The sequence below is a fragment of the Rhinopithecus roxellana genome, chromosome 6 (genome assembly GCF_007565055.1).
Source record: "Rhinopithecus roxellana isolate Shanxi Qingling chromosome 6, ASM756505v1, whole genome shotgun sequence".
Lineage (NCBI taxonomy): Eukaryota > Metazoa > Chordata > Mammalia > Primates > Cercopithecidae > Rhinopithecus > Rhinopithecus roxellana.
The window spans coordinates 90,499,535-90,515,908 of NC_044554.1; the positions used below are offsets into that span (position 1 = coordinate 90,499,535).

The window sequence follows — 16,374 nt, forward strand, 5'->3', positions numbered from 1 at the left end:
AAAGCTATAACAAATTGTACTCAATAGATCATTAATTGTCAAGGTTAATGGCCATAGTTCTGCCCTGCCCTCTGAGGTTTTCCATCTGTTTTCCTCCTTGAGGAAGTAAAATGTATATACATTTAAAGGTATGGATTTATAAGTCATCCTTTAGAAAGCATGACTTACCTTCAGAAAGCATGACTTACGTCAGCAAACATTCTTCTAGCTCCTTTGTTAAAAATTTCAGTGCAGGCTGATTCTGGACTCTATTCTACTACATTGATCTGTTTACCCCCTTATACCAGTATCAGACCATCTTGACAGCTAACCTTACAGTAAGTATTGAAATCAGTCAACGAAACTCTTCAACTTTATTGTTGATCATTTTGGCTATTCTAGGTCCCACGCATTACCATTGGTTTTTAGGATTGACTTGTAATTCTTTTAAAAAATAACTGATACAGCACTGAAGCTATAGTTTGAAGATGATATGCTTTGGCTCTGTGTCCCTGCCAAAGGATGTCAGAAAAGAACTGCCATCTAATAATATTGTGTCTTCCAACCCATGAAATCTATCCCTCCACTTGTTTAGATCTTCTTTATTTTCTCATTTATTTTTAGCAAATAAATAGATATTGCATGACTATCGATAAATTTATACCTAAAAATAACTTAAGATCTATTTCCACAAATAAATTATGATTTTGATACTTTATAAGTGAAAATTTTAAAATGTCATTTTCCAATGGTTGCTAACATATAAAAATATATTCATTTTTATATATTGACATTGTATCCTGAAACCTTACTAAATTCAATTATATCTAGCAGTTTCTTTGTAGATTCCTAAGAATTTTCTAAATAATCATGTTTTCTATGAATAGAGATGGTTTTACATCTTCCTTTCTTACATTACGCTTTTAAGTTTCTTTATTGACTTATTGCAATAGCTAAGAACTCCTACACAAGGTTGAACAGAACTGCAGAAAACAAACATATTTGCCTTATGTAGGATAGAAAACATTCAGTCTTTCAACATTAAGTATGATGGGGTTCTTGTAGATGACTTTATCAAGATGAGGAAGTTCCCTCTATTCCCAACTTGCTGAAAATTTTTATTATTAATAGACATTAGATTTATGAAATGCTTTCTCTCCATTAAGATGATTTTTCTCTTTAGGTTTTCTCCTTTATTTCATAAAATGCTGAGCTGCTTGATTGATTTTCAAATGTTAAACTATTTCTGAGATAAGCCCTTATTGGTCACAAGGTATTATCCCTTTAATATATTGCTTGATTATATTTATTAATATGCCTCTGGAGATTTTTGCATCTGATCTATAATTTTTATTTCCTGTATTGTCTTTGCCAGGTTTTGGTATCAGAGTGATACTGGTATCATAAAATAATGAGAACTGGTCCCTTCTCCTCTATTTTCTGAAAGCATGTGCTTAGATTTGGTATTTCTTCTACAATATATAATATAGAATTCGCCAGTGTAACCAGTTATTGTTGTATGAAAGTTTTTGAGAAATGATTTCAATTTTTTTCCCAAGATAGTCTCACTCTGTCGCCTAGGCTGGAGTGCAGTGGCACGATATTGGCTCATTGCCTCCCAAAGTGCTGGAATTACAGGCATGAGCCACCGCGCCCGGCCAATTTCAATTTTTTAATAACTATGGGCGTCCAAATTTTCTATTTCATCATGAGTCGGTTTTGATGTGTCAGTTTTAGTCCTCTGGGAAGCAGATGCTGAGACTGAGTTATGAGAACAGAGATTGAGTGGGAGTTTGGGCAATGCCTGTGGAAGACAAAGCAGGCAGAGAGTAGGATTGGGTATAGAAAGCCTTGGGACCATGAAACAGATCTGACACCTGGGAAAGGAAGGGGAACAGGAAGCAAATGCAGATCTGAAAATGTCTCAGCCAACTCAGTGAGACGCTGTAGAACAAACACTGCCTCTTAGAGGAATCCCATAATGGGTAGAAATGACCAGGCTCTGGTATCCCCACCATGTTCAATAACTAAAGACTGCCTTGGGAGAGTACTGAAAGCTGCCATGAATCTGGAATGTGTGATAACTGAAAACTATCAGCTAATTGCACCCTTCTTGGCAAGTTCTTTCCTGAAAGGAAGTCAAAGCCATGCATTTCCATGGCTAACATATTTGGTAAATCTGTTTTCCATGGCATTTGTCTATTTCATCCTAAATTTTCTTTTTTCTTTTTTTTTTTAAGACAGAATCTCGCTCTGTTGCCCAGGCCGAAGTGCAGTGGCATCATCTTGGCTCACTGCAACCTCTGTCTCCCTAGCTCAAGCAATCCCCGCTCAGCCTACTGATTAGCTGGGACTACAGGCACAAGCCATCACACCCAGCTGATTTTTGAACTTTGTTGTAGAGATAGGTTTTTGCCACGTTACCCAGGCTGGTCTTGAACTGCTGGGCTCAGGTGATCCACCTGCCTTGGCCTCCCCAAGTGCTAAAATGTTAAATGTATTAATGTAAAATTATTTGCAATATTCCTTTATTTTATTTTTGATGTCAGTATGATTTGTAGTGATATTCCCTCTTTTATCCCTGGTGTTGATATTGGATTTCTCTTTTCTTTTTTTTCCTAATAAATATTTGGCTTTAATTTTCTCTATTATTTGTCTCTTTTCTATTTCATTGATTGGTATTATTATTCTTTTTCTACTTACTTCACATTTTTAAGGCTTCTTAAGTAGAAACTTAAACCACTGATTTTTTTAAAAAACCATCCTTCCTTTTCAACATAGATAGTTAAAGCTAAAAATTTCCCTCTAAACACAGCTTGAGCTGCATTCACAAATTTGGGCATATTGTATATTCATTACTGAATAGCAATGAAATTCATTACTGAATATTTCATAATTTCAACTGGGTTATTCCTTGACTCTTGGATAGTATGAAAGAGTGTTTTCTAATTTCCAAACATCTAAGGCTTTTCGGTTATTTTATTGTTACTGACTTCTAATTTAATTTCCTTGTGATCAAAGAACATAATCTGTGTAATTTTAATCATTTGAAAATTCTTCAGCCTTACTATGGACTATCTTGTGAACATTCCACGTGTATTTGAAAATAATGCATATTCTGCTGTTGTTGAGTCTGATGCTTTATAAATGACAATTAAGGCAAGACCTTTGATAGTGTTGATCAAATCATCCATATCCTTATTATTTTGCCTAGTTTTCATACCAGTTAGGAAACACTGGTTTTAAAACCTTCAGCTATGCTAATGGGTTTGCCTCTTTTTCTCTTTAGTAGTCCCTTTTTGCTTCGTGTATTTTAACACCTTATTATACACATGTATAATAATTTTAACTGAGCACACACATTTAAAATACAAAGGAGGATTAAATCTTAATGAGGTGACCATTTTTATTACTAGTTACCTTTCTTTAACTCTGATAATATATTGCTTCCAAGTCTTATCTTTCCTGATATTAATAAAACCATTGTTTTGTTATTATTAGCATTTGCATGGTATATGTTTTTCCATCCTTTTATTTTCAACGTACATGTGTCCTTGTCTTTATAGTACATCTCTTATAAACAGCATAGAGCTGGGCCATGCTTTTTAAAAAATTTCATCTGACAATCTAAACCTTTTCATTGGGCTGCTTAGTCTATTTACATGTAATGTATTGATATGATTAGATTGAAATCAACCAACTTATTTGTTTTCTATTTGTCTCAACTATATTTTATTCTACTTCTCTTTTCTTACCTTCTTTTGAATTAATCAAAAATTTTTTTAGGAGTCTGATTTAATTCCTCCTTTGTATTTTGGCCTATGCTTCCTTGCACTGTTTTTAGTTGTGACTCTGTGGATTACAATGTGCACCATTAATATACTAATGTCTACTTAAAGGGAAGATTACACACTAGGAAGCTTGCTATAGTGTAGTTTCTCTTATACCTCCATCCTTTGTGCTCTCATTGTCATACATATTGCATCTACATATGTCATAAACCCTACCAAACAGTATTATAATTTTTGCTTTATATAGTTATAGCCTTTGAAAGAAATTTAAAGGAAAGTAAAATTATATTTTGTCTTTTTATATTACCCACATATTTACTATTTCTGTTGTTCTTCATATTTTCCTACAGATCTGAATACCTATCTAGTATCATGTCTCACCACTCTGAAGAACTTGCTTCATATACCTCCATCGTTATTTTCTTCTGTAATTATTTCCTCAAATATTTGTCTTCCCCATTCTTTTTCCTCTCCTTTTGGGACTCCAATTAAATGTATTTCAGATCACTTATTATCTCACAGGTCAAGTACTCATTATTCATTTTACCTACTTTTCAGATTGGGTAACTTACACTGATTTATGTCCAAGGCTACTGTCTCTTCTTCTGATATCTTCAACCTCATACAGTAAAGTTTTCACTTTACTGTGCTTTTCAATTTTATAACTGACATCTGGTTATTTTTATGGTTTAAATTTCTCTATTAAGACTCCCCATCTGTGCATTCATTACACTCACACTTTTCTTTAGTTTTTAACATATTTATGAAAGTTTTGTAAAAACCTTCATCTGCTAATTCCAACAACTGGGTCATCTCAGGGTCAGTTTTTACTACCTACATTTTTTCTTAACTGTAGGTCATCTTTTCCTATTTCCTTACATACCTAGTAAATTTTTATCATATACTGGACATTGTGAACAAAACACTGTCAATATTCAGAATTCAGTTTTGTTCCTCTGAAGAGTGATGATTTTTGTTCCAGCAGGAAGTAAAAGTCTAAACTGTGCAGTGAGTGACAGCTGATATCTTTGCTCAAATCTTTTAGTTTCCAGTTGCTGTTTTTACCACTAAAGTGTGCATTCACGCTTCAATGATCAGCAGTGGACTGGGACAGGGTTTATATGTGGATGTGGAGTCTCCCACTCTCTGAGCTTCTCTTCTTTCATAGATTCCCTCTAATTAGCTGCTCTGCAGTCCCAAAGTATATCTTCTTAGTAACTTACTAAGACTAAGGCTTTCTGTCACCCCATGCTGCCTGGATAAGTAGGTGTTCTCAGGGGAAAAGCTTCAAACACACAAATCCCATCAAAGACCCATCTGGTCTCTCAAGGGTTAACTTCCCTCTACCTTCTGCCTGTTTTGGGTTGCTATCCAGTGTCTTCATATAGCTGGTTTTAGATGTTTTGTTTATCATATTTTGTCCGGATTTCATAATTGCTATCTGTGTTAGTCTGATTGTGCCACTGTGCCATTATCAGAACGAGAGCCTTGACTACTGATTTCTGTCTATGATTAATCAAGAAAAATCATGAACTACAAACTGTCCAGCATATCTACACACCAAAAGATTAAAACTACTGGCCAATAAATTTCAAAGAAATTATTTTGGCTTCAGGGCCCCAAATTCCTCCATATTTGCAAATTCTATTAAGTAGATGGGGAGAAAGTAAGTTTGAATCCCAGCTCCTCCACCTGATTTTAACTTCTGCACCAAGGAAATACCAAGCTTGTATGTTAAATATAAGTGTGGATTTGGAGTAATGAGTGTAAACACTGAGACAATGCCCAGGATAAAGTCTCATAAAAAGTGGCTTCTGCTGCCATTACCATTAAGTGCTCCTACTGTATTAAATATATCAAAATGAAATGTAAGAAGCTTTACCCTAGAAGCTCAATATTGCTTTCTACTTTATTAGAATTTAATAAACAGAAGAGTTCCTGCAACTCATACTTTTCTGTGTGTGAGGGGTAGAAGAAGATGAATGATTTGAGACCAGCATAATACTACAGTACATTGAAGGTGATGAGGATTTTCTCTGAGAGCTTACAAAATAAGGTTCACCTTTGAGATGCTGGTCAGTGTTCCTTCTCAAACTGACATTATCTGCTTAATGGCTTGGCACCATGAAAATCTGTCTAGCTTACTTCAAAGAGTTTGTTAGACTATATATGGACTCACCCTGTTTAATGGTTAAGAAAGAAATTTAGAATGGAAAACTCTAAGAAAGAAGTTTCCTATCTTCAGACACAATTATCCAATTCACTTCATAGGTAGGTGATTGAGCATTCATTTACAATGAAAAGTAAATAATTTTCATTGCATCCTTCAATCCTGGATACTTTTTAAAATGTGAATCCTTTTTCTTTCTGAGCCATTGAAGAAAATCAAAGACTTTTGACTTTGAACATCACACAGGCCACAAAAAAGAAAGTTTTGTTTAAAGTAATACAAATTTATGCTTAGCATTGCTCCAGAAGGAGGGTAGCAATCTTTCTGTGGTTATAGCATCACTTAGTGGTTATATACATAAAATACTCTTTCTACTCCAAAGCAAAAAAGGGGGGAAAATACATTTTTGAAGAAGCTGTTTAAAAAGAACATCAAACAGAAAACAAAAACAATAAGAAATCACTTATTCAAAATACTAGATGCATAGTTTTACAATCAGTCACAGGGCAGGGTTCAATTATGCAGGAAAGTAGGAAGGGTTAAATCATCAATATCCATGGATCATATATTCTTACCAAGGCTTCATGATCTTCTGCAATTTCTGGTATCGCCTGCAAAATTTAAAAACAACCATGTGAGGAGCATACTTAAAAGCAACGATTTTTACATAAAGAACCTATCTTGAAGAAAACTCAGGATTAGATTTAGGACAGATTTAACTACCATGAAGTAAAAGAACTTTATCCATTTCAAGACATCATTCAAAGTAATAAATTGGTGTTCTTTAATGATCAGAAACAGTCAATCAAAAGATCAGCATTAAACTACTGTCATCAACCAGTGGCATTTGCTTATGAGTAAAGGCATCCAGAACTGTCCATTTAGATCAGAATGGGTCTGTGTTCAGTGGAGCGGGGGGTACACACAGCAATAGGAATTGATAAATTTTCAATGAAAAAAAACATTGAGCCAAAAAGCACTAGACTATAAAGAAATAATGTATTATCTTTCTTTGGTAGAATGTCCACTAATTTTACTTTCTCTGTTCTCCCTCAGGTGGCTTCTTCTGCGGGAAGACGTTGCAATCAATCTCTTTGCAGTAAGACATTGCACTAGTATTGAACTCCAAAACTGGAACTCTGGGCTGGTGGCTTAGAATAGGCAAATCTGGTTACAAGAAAGGGTAATTATGTTTTGTTTTGTTTTGTTTTTTTAAAACTAGGCTCAAGAATATGAAGAAATAAGTGTTTCTAAACTGCCCAAACCATCTCCCATTCCTCAAGTCTGTCAAATCTCTCTGGCTTTAAGTATGATCTTCCCTCTATATGAAACATCCATCCCCTCTTTGCCCAACTCACTAAGTCCCACCCCCAAACTCATCTCATTCTAGGCTCCTCTGGGAAGTCTCTCTGACTTCTGATTTCTCTTTCTCAGACAGCATAGGTAGTGCCTGCATCTACAGGCCACAGGCCCTGAGGACACATCAGCTATAAGCCTCAGGACATCTCACTGTCCTTCTAGTTGCTTGAGGGCTGGGGGCTCTGCACTGTGGCAATAGTGTAATGTGAGGCACATCCAGAGTAGGGACTGACATGGCTGACAAATGATTTTACTCTTCAGAAATGTTCACATTCTCAACCACATAAAATGTACCCACTTCAGAAACTCAAGTCACCAGGTGAAGACTAAATTTAGTCTCTGGTAAAATTTGCAGGAGGAGGATTAAAAATGTATATAAAGAGATCTTTTTCTTCCTCTTCTGATCTCCCTCCTCTACCTGTCTTTCTTTTAAAAAATATTTACTATTTCCCATCCTTCCTTCATCAAAAAGGAACTGGGCAGGGTGAAAGGGGGAGAAGGGGAAGCACGCCTGAGCAGAAGTTGGCAGCACGCAAGGGCCAGAGGCTACTCTCCACTAAAAGGAACTGGGGCTCCTTGGGGAAGTGGCTCATGTTAGGGGGTGGGGCAAGGAGATCTAGATAATTCTGGAACATCTTGTTGAGCCAGAAAGTAAAGAAATGCTCAAAACATAATGAAATACAGGTCAAAAGGACACAGAAGTCACCTTGGAAAAGCTCCCACAGGCCAAATCAGGGACATGTTGAGCATCAAAATCAATAATAGTGATAGATGCATCAAAATCAATAATAGTGATAGATTAAGCCCACTGAATAAAACAGGAATGAATGAGTCCACATTGTTTTTTTTTTTTTTTTTTTTTTTGAGATGGAGTCTCGCTCTGCCACCCAGGCTGGAGTGCAGTGGTGGGATCTCAGCTCACTGCAAGCTCCGCCTCCCGGGTTTATGCCATTCTCCTGCCTCAGCCTCCCGAGTAGCTGGGACTACAGGCGCCCGCCATGTCGCCCGGCTAGTTTTTTTTTGTATTTTTTAGTAGAGACGGGGTTTCACCGTGTTAGCCAGGATGGTCTCGATCTCCTGACCTCGTGATCCACCAGTCTCCGCCTCCCAAAGTGCTGGGATTACAGGCTTGAGCCACCGCGCCCGGCCGAGTCCACATTGTTATAGAGTGATGTGCTGATGTTGAAACACCAGATCTCTGGGGAAAAACACACAAATCTGCTTGATATTATTTTCCAATTTCCACGGTGTAACAACTCTCACTATGGCCAACTTAAAAGAACCAACATGAGATCAACGAACGCAGAGCGGAACAGAATTGTACGAAAGTGGCTCTCAGGAACCAGTATGAGCTCCCCATGGGAGATAAACATGTAGGTGAATAAATACATAGGGATAAAACAGAGCTCTTACTACCAAACAAAACCAACTAATACGTGTAGAAGAAATAATAATATTAGAAAATTCCCCTCTGGAAATCATCAGAGCAATAATTAATTCAGATAAGAAATGTCAATTCCAAAACTGATGGGTGAAATTGGGGTGAGCAATGAGGCTTTACATAGTTTCACTGTGTCTCCCTGCAAACTTTTCATGAATTAGCTGCTAAGGGAGGGAGGAAGTATTACAGTGGAGACATCTGGAAGATGCTATCTTAATGAAGCAGTCAAAGTTACCATCAGTAATAAAACAAAGAGATACCATGTGCCATCAACAGGACAAAATGGGAAAAAAAAAAAATCACAACCATCTGTTGTATTCCAGCCAAAGACATACAATATGGGTCTCCATAAGGAGAAGGGAAATTTTTGTTGTAATGTTTGTTGTGATGAGAGAACACTGGATAAATGTGTAGAAAACAAAATTCTGTGTTTCAGTAAAAAACTAAGCAGTGCCTACAACATATTCTTTGGGCTATGAGATTCTAGGCCTGTTGGCTTTGAGTTATTTTACAATTCTTTGTAAGGTGTAGGTAACTGATGTGTGTGTATATACATATATATATCCTGTCTCGCAGTGATTTAATTGACTTCCTTTCCACTGGTGGGAAAACCAGTTTTGTCTCCATTTGCAATTCATCTCAACATTCCTTTCCTTCATATAAATTTGTGCTCTTTTGACTTTTCCTTTAAAGTTACAATATCTGCCTGGTTTCACCATACCATATGAGTAAAATAAATTATTTTAACACACGTTTATTTGTATATTTGAAGTCAAAATGTAATACAGAGGGAAACCTCTAAATTAAACATTTTACTGGGGAATCACAGAATTGCAATTTGAAGCATACACATAGACCGGTAGACTTTGGTATGTCTGAGGAACAAAGAAAACGTTGGGATTTTTATTAGAAATAGGAATGTTACCTATGGCTTTGAAAGGAAGTTTATAGGCACAAGAATTTTTGAGAGCTGCTAAGCTCTGATTGGTGAGTGATAGTGGTAGGTAAAACCAGTTCTAGCGTCACAGCAGGTCATTTCAGCAGCTACTAGATTAAACTGGTCTTAGGGTTACATCAGGCCACCTTAGCAGCTGGGCTTGCAGACAATTCAATTCTTGGAGTAGGTGCGCCATGTGCCCATGTGCTTTTTGCCTCCGTTCCTCAACTGTGACTTAGTTGGGTGTGACAAGAATTACCCAATTTGTATAATCAATGTTCACATCTGTATGAGAGTTATGATTTTACTTTCCATGAAAATTACCTTTAACAAATTACCCTTTAACAAACCCAAATTAGAGGATATTCTATAAAATGGCTAACCTATAATTTGAAAACACCAAAGTCATGAAAGAAAAGGAGCGAGTGAAGAACAATCCCAGATCGGAGGGGACTAGGAGGAGACGGGCCACTTGGGTGCAAGGTGCCACCTGGAGCTAGATTCTTTCCATTAAAGGACAGAGCTGGGACAACGGGTGAAATTTAAATGGGGTCTCCGGGAAAAGAGCAAGTGGGGATTTTCTGCTCTGTTCTCGCAAGTTTTAAGTTTAAAAAGGTTTTGAAATAAAATGTGCGTGCGCGCGCGTGTGTGTGTGTGTAATATATAAAACGGTCGCTGTAAAGTTTTAAAATACCTTTCTGGCCTGGGGCCTGAGCATGCTTATGTTTTTATACGAGTTCCGCCTCCTCCAGTATCCATGACCTTGGAGAGCTCTCCCTGACCAGAGCACAGACATAACTCGGTGCTGAGTCACAGTGCTTCTTACTCCTCAAATTTGCATCCTCACTTTGGCTTCAGATTACGCATAAGGAGAAGAGAAACTGTTGTTGCAACATCTGTCTACTGCCTTAAGTGGGATTTTGTGTCTGTGTGTGTGTGTCTGTCTGTCTCTCTCACTTTCTCTCAGTATACCCATTTTTTTTTTTAGAGAAACGTGACTAGAAGAGAAATTACTCTGGAAAGGTTGATGTTTCACAGTGGCCAGAAACCTCTCACCTCAGCCCAAGGAATAGCATCTTTTCTTTTTTTTTTCGCCAGCAGAAGATAATCTCTTCTTCAAATGGGCTGTGTGACCCCTTCTCATTTCCATTACCAGAGTGAAGGACAAAGACGCACAGAGAAAGCAAAAGGAGTGAGGAGGAGGCAGATCCTGTTTAGGGAATTTTCTGCCACACAATCTCTGACAAACCCCAAGAAGGTTGGCCTCTTTGGCCTTTGTGATGCAAATTTCTGGCAGAGCCCTCAAGAGCTGTTCAGTTGGAGCTCCCTGAGCAATGCAGAGTGCACTGCAGGCTCCAAGAAAACAGCAGACAGCATTGGGAAGATGTGGCAGCCTTCACAGCTGGGGTTGACTGCAGAGACCACAGGAGCAGCTTCTTTCTGGCTGGGTCTGCTGTCTCTGAGGAGGTAAAGTGCAAAACGTGCATGGTGTCAGCTGGCCTTGGCTGCAAGGCAGTGAGTAGATGAATCACTTTGGCCTGCACTGGAACTTCCAGAACAGCCAAGGCTTCTAAGAGACACCAAGTTCTCAGAGTCAATGGCGTAAGTTAGAGCTGATCATCTGTGTCCTTGGAGGTTAACAAAGTTTCAAAAAAGACATTTATCTTTTGTGTGAAGGCAAAATTCCAGAAAAGGTCACATATAATGGAAAACTGTCATATACATCTTTGTGTTATCCTCCATGCACCTCCTCTTACCCCTCACATGCCTAACCCAGTGTCAGGAGTATGGTTCAGCACTCAGTAATATGCATTTCACTAAAGGAATAAAACATACAAATCCATCTCAAGTGTGGGTGCTAGGGAACATCAAAGCAAAGTGTATAATTCAAGTCATACCTCAGTTTTCACAACACCCAGAAAATGAAAACAGCTCTGATTCAGGCAAGATAAAAAGAATTTGAATAGCGAAAGGTTAATATGAGACGGAGGGAACCTGTTTTAAGACTGTTCTTGTATTAATGCAACGACAATTTTTATATACATGTCATACATACACACAGCAATAGACTTTTCCATCTGTGTCATATGTATGACACAGTACAGAGGGGACTAATAATTTCTACAATTAATGTTTCTTTTTAAGACAATTACGTAAGAACTTTATATATCACTAAAATAACTATGGGACTCCTTCCAATGTTTCTAATACTACAGCCAGATTTTGGAGAAATGACCTCAATGAAACAAATAAAACAGCACTTATAAATTCCCCAGATTAGTTAGAACTCCACAAACACCACTGCTATCTTTCTGAGGAAAACCAGAAAACCAGCCCAGTATTGACCAAGGTATTGGAAATAGACATACTCCCACAAGAATGGTAAAGTATAAATTAGAACATTTCTGCGAGCTATTGGGCTATTCTCATTTTAAAACAGCTTTAAAATGTATATATTCTCTGAGTCAGTAATTTTATACCAACAAAATAAATCAAATATCCACAAAGATTTTGCGAAAAGAAAAGCTGATTTTAAAATATTCAGAAAGCCAGGCCTGGCAGCTCACACCTATAATCCCAGCACTTTGGGAGGCCAAGGCAGGAGGATTACTTGAGACCAGGAATTCAACACCAGCCTGGGCAACACAGAGAGACCTTGTCTCTATAAAAAATATTTAAAAATTGGCCAGATGTGGTGGCACCTGTAGTCCCTACCTACTCAGGAGGCTGAGGCAGGAGGACTGCTTAAGCCCTGGAGGTCAAGGCGCAGTGAGCTATGACTGTGCCACTGCACTCCAGCCTGGACAACAGAGCAAGACTCTGACTCAAAAAAAGTAAGATAAAATAAAATAAAATTTCAGAGAAAAACCTTGAAAACAATATAAATGTCCTACAATATGGAAACAGATCACTATACTATGCACATTCCTGAAATTATTATATATTAATTATACATAATAAGCTATAAAGCTGCAAAAATGAAACAGTATGGAGGCAACAAAAATGACAGGAGAATAATATTTGTCACATGGAAATACTGTTAGCTACAAAAAGCAGGTTATAAAAACATGAGTATTATAATTCTACTTTTATAAAGCCTGTGCATATGTGTGTATCTAAAATATATAAAAAAGGATATTCATCAAGATATTAAGAATTGTTGTCTGTGGAAAGGCACACTACAAATGATTCTTATTTTTTCCTTCTGCTTATATACTTTTCAAATGACAGATAATAATTTTTCATAAGAAAAGAAAGTTAATTTAAAAAAACTTTCCATCCCAGCACTTTGAGAGGTCAAGGTGGGCAGATCACGAGGTAAGGAGATAGAGACCATTCTGGTTAACACGGTGAAAGCCCGTCTCTACTGAAAATACAAAAAATTAGCCGGGTGTGGTGGCGGGCTCCTGTAGTCCCAGCTACTGGGGAGGCTGAGGCAGGAGAATGGCGTGAACCCGGGAGGCAGAGCTTGCAGTGAGCCGAGATCGCGCCACTGCACTCCAGCCTGGGCGACAAAGCGAGACTCCATCTCAAAAAAGAAAAAAAAAAAAAAACAAAGAAACTTTCCAAGTTCATCATAAATACATGAATTTAACTTTTGCTCGCAGTTGACTGTCCTGCCCAGGGTGGTGTTACAGCTTACTCATATTCCAGCAGCGTAATTTTCCCATCACATTGCCAAGTGGGAAGGAAACTGTAAGTACCCTGCCCTTTCATTCTTGGAAATGTTTCCCCTGTTTTTCTGCCCCTAGTGATGACTGACTAACAGTGGAAGGACATAGAAGTAGGCTGTCTCATTGTCTTGTGTGCACAGAGGCATGGACAAAGACTGTGGTGTTTTATTAACACCCAAAGAAGAGCAGTATTTTTTATGACATTGGACTTAGAGTTGTGGATACAATTTTTCTTCTTTCAAATAAAATAAAATAAAATAAAAATTTCTGAGAAATGTTTTGATATCCATCTTTTTGATATTTGTCTCTGGAAACACTGTCCATTCCTCAATATTCCTTATGTTGCTCAGGCTGGGACAACATGTTTCCCCACAGCTGTATTCGCTTTCACATCTATGTTTCAAGCAGAATTTAGGAATGAAATGTCCAAACCCCACGATGGATAGAACAATTAAACTCAGGTTTTAAACACTGTGCTCATGCTCTGTCAAAATGACACTTCCTCACTGTTCCTCTGTTACTGACTTTGCTCCACGGCCCCACCCAGTACCAGCTGGAGAGAGACCTTTTAAAAGCCCAGCCCTGTGGTGGCAAAATCTCTCACTATTTGCTTGCCTGCAAAGGATTTTATTTCTCCTTCACTTATGAACATCTCAAAATAATAAGAGCTATTTCTGACAAACCCACAGCCAATATCATACTGAATGAGCAAAAGCTGGAAGCATTCCCTTTGAAAACAGGCACAAGACAAGGATTCCCTCTCTCACCACTCCTATTTCAACATAGTATTGGAAGGTCTGACTAGGGCAATCAGGCAAGAGAAAGAAATAAAGGGTATTCAAATAGGAAGAGAAGAAGTCAAATTTTTTGCAGATGATATGATTGCAAAATTAGAAAACCCCATCATCGGCCAGGCACGGTGGCTCAAGCCTGTAATCCCAGCACTTTGGGGGGCCGAGACGGGAGGATCACGAGGTCAGGAGATCGAGACCATCCTGGCTAACAGGGCGAAACCCCGTCTCTACTAAAAATACAAAAAAAACTAGCCGGGCGAGGTGGTGGGCGCCTGTAGTCCCACCTACTTGGGAGGCTGAGGCAGGAGAATGGCGTGAACCCGGGAGGCGGAGCTTGCAGTGAGCTGAGATCCGGCCACTGCACTCTAGCCTGGGCGACAGAGCGAGACTCCGCCTCAAAAAAAAAAAAAAGAAAAAAGAAAACCCCATCATCTCAGCGCAAAATCTCCTTAAGCTGATAAGCAACTTCAGCAAAGTCTCAGGATACAAAATCAATGTGCAAAAATCACAAGCATTCCTATACACCAATAACAGAGAGCCAAACCATGAGTGAACTCCCATTCACAATTGCTACAAAGAGAATAAAATACCTAGGAATAGAACTTACAAGGGATGTGAAGGACCTCTTCAAGGAGCACTACAAACCACTGCTCAAGGAAAGAGGACACAAACAAATGAAAATGGCCATACTGCCCAAAGTAATTTATAGATTCTATTCCATCCCCATCAAGCTACCATTGACTTTCTTCACAGAATTAGAAAAAAAATACTTCGAATTTTACAAGGAACCAAAAAAAGAGCTCATATAATCAAGACATTCCTAAGCAAAAAGAACAAAACTGGAGGCGTTACGCTACCTGACTTCAATCTATACTACAAGGCTACAGTGACCAGAACACCAAAGTACTGGTACCAAAACAGATACATAGACCAATGGAACAGAACAGAGGCCTCAGAAATAATGCCACACACATCTACAACCATCTGATCTTTGACAAACCTGACAAAAACAAGCAATGGGGAAAGGATTCCCTATTTAATAAATGGTCCTGGGAAAACTGGCTAGCCATATGCAGAAAACTAAAACTGGGCCCCTTCCTTTCACCTTATACACAAATTAACTCAAGATGGATTAAAGACTTAAACATAAGACCTAAAACCATAAAAACCCTAGAAGAAAACCTAGGAATACCATTCAGGACATAGGCATGGGCAAAGACTTCATGACTAAAACACCAAAAGCAATGGCAACAAAAGCCAAAATCGACAAATGGGATCTCATTAAACTAAAGAGCTTCTGGACAGCAAAAGAAACTATCATCAGAGTGAAAAGGCAACTTACAGAATGGGAGAAAAATTTTGCAATATATCCATCTGACAAAGCGCTAATATACAGAATCAACAAGGAGCTTAAACAAATTTACAAGAAAAAAACAAACAACCCTATCAAAAAGTGGGTCAAGGATAAAAACAGACAATTCTCAAAAGAAGACATTTATGTGGCCAAAAAACATATGAAAAAAAGTTCATCATCACTGGTCATTAGAGAAATGCAAATCAAAACCACAATGAGATGCCATCTCATGCCAGTTAGAATGGTGATCATTTAAAAGTCAGGAAACAACAGATGCTGGAGAGGATGTGGTGAAATAGGAACGCTTTTACATGTTGGTGGGAACGTAAATTAGTTCAACCATTGTGGAAGACAGTGTGGCGATTCCTCAAGGATCTAGAACCAGAAATAACATTTGATCCAGCAATCCCATTACTGGGTATATACACAAAGGATTATAAATCATTCTACTATAAAGACACATGCACACGTATGTTTACTGCAGCACTGTTCACATCAGCAAAGACTTGGAATCAACCCAAATGTCCATCAATGATAGACTGGATAAAGAAAATGTGGCACACATACACCATGGAATACTATACAGCCATAAAAAGGGATAAGATCATGTACTTTGCAGGGACATGGACGAAGCTGGAAAACATCATTATCAGCAAACTAACACAAGAGCAGAAAACCAAACACCATATGTTCTCACTCATAAGTGGAAGTTGAACAATGAGAACACATAGACACAGGGAGGGGAACATCACACACTGGGGCCTGTCAGGGGTGAGAGGCTAGGGGAGGGATAACATTAGGAGAAATATCTAATGCAGATGACGGGTTGATGGGTACAGCAAACCACCATGGCATGTGTATACCTATGTAGCAAA

General features: G+C 38.1%; 1 protein-coding gene across 3 annotated transcripts in view; it reads right to left on the minus strand.

Annotated features, from left to right (window-relative positions):
• Nucleotides 1-16,374, minus strand: part of ELMO1 (engulfment and cell motility 1) — a 578,893-nt gene that overhangs the window by 370,790 nt on the left and 191,729 nt on the right. For all 3 annotated transcript variants that reach the window (XM_030931898.1, XM_010356685.2, XM_030931899.1), the window contains exon 7: nucleotides 6,516-6,551. In XM_030931898.1, the coding sequence (XP_030787758.1) occupies nucleotides 6,516-6,551 (36 nt within the window). The remainder of the gene's footprint in view (nucleotides 1-6,515; nucleotides 6,552-16,374) is intronic.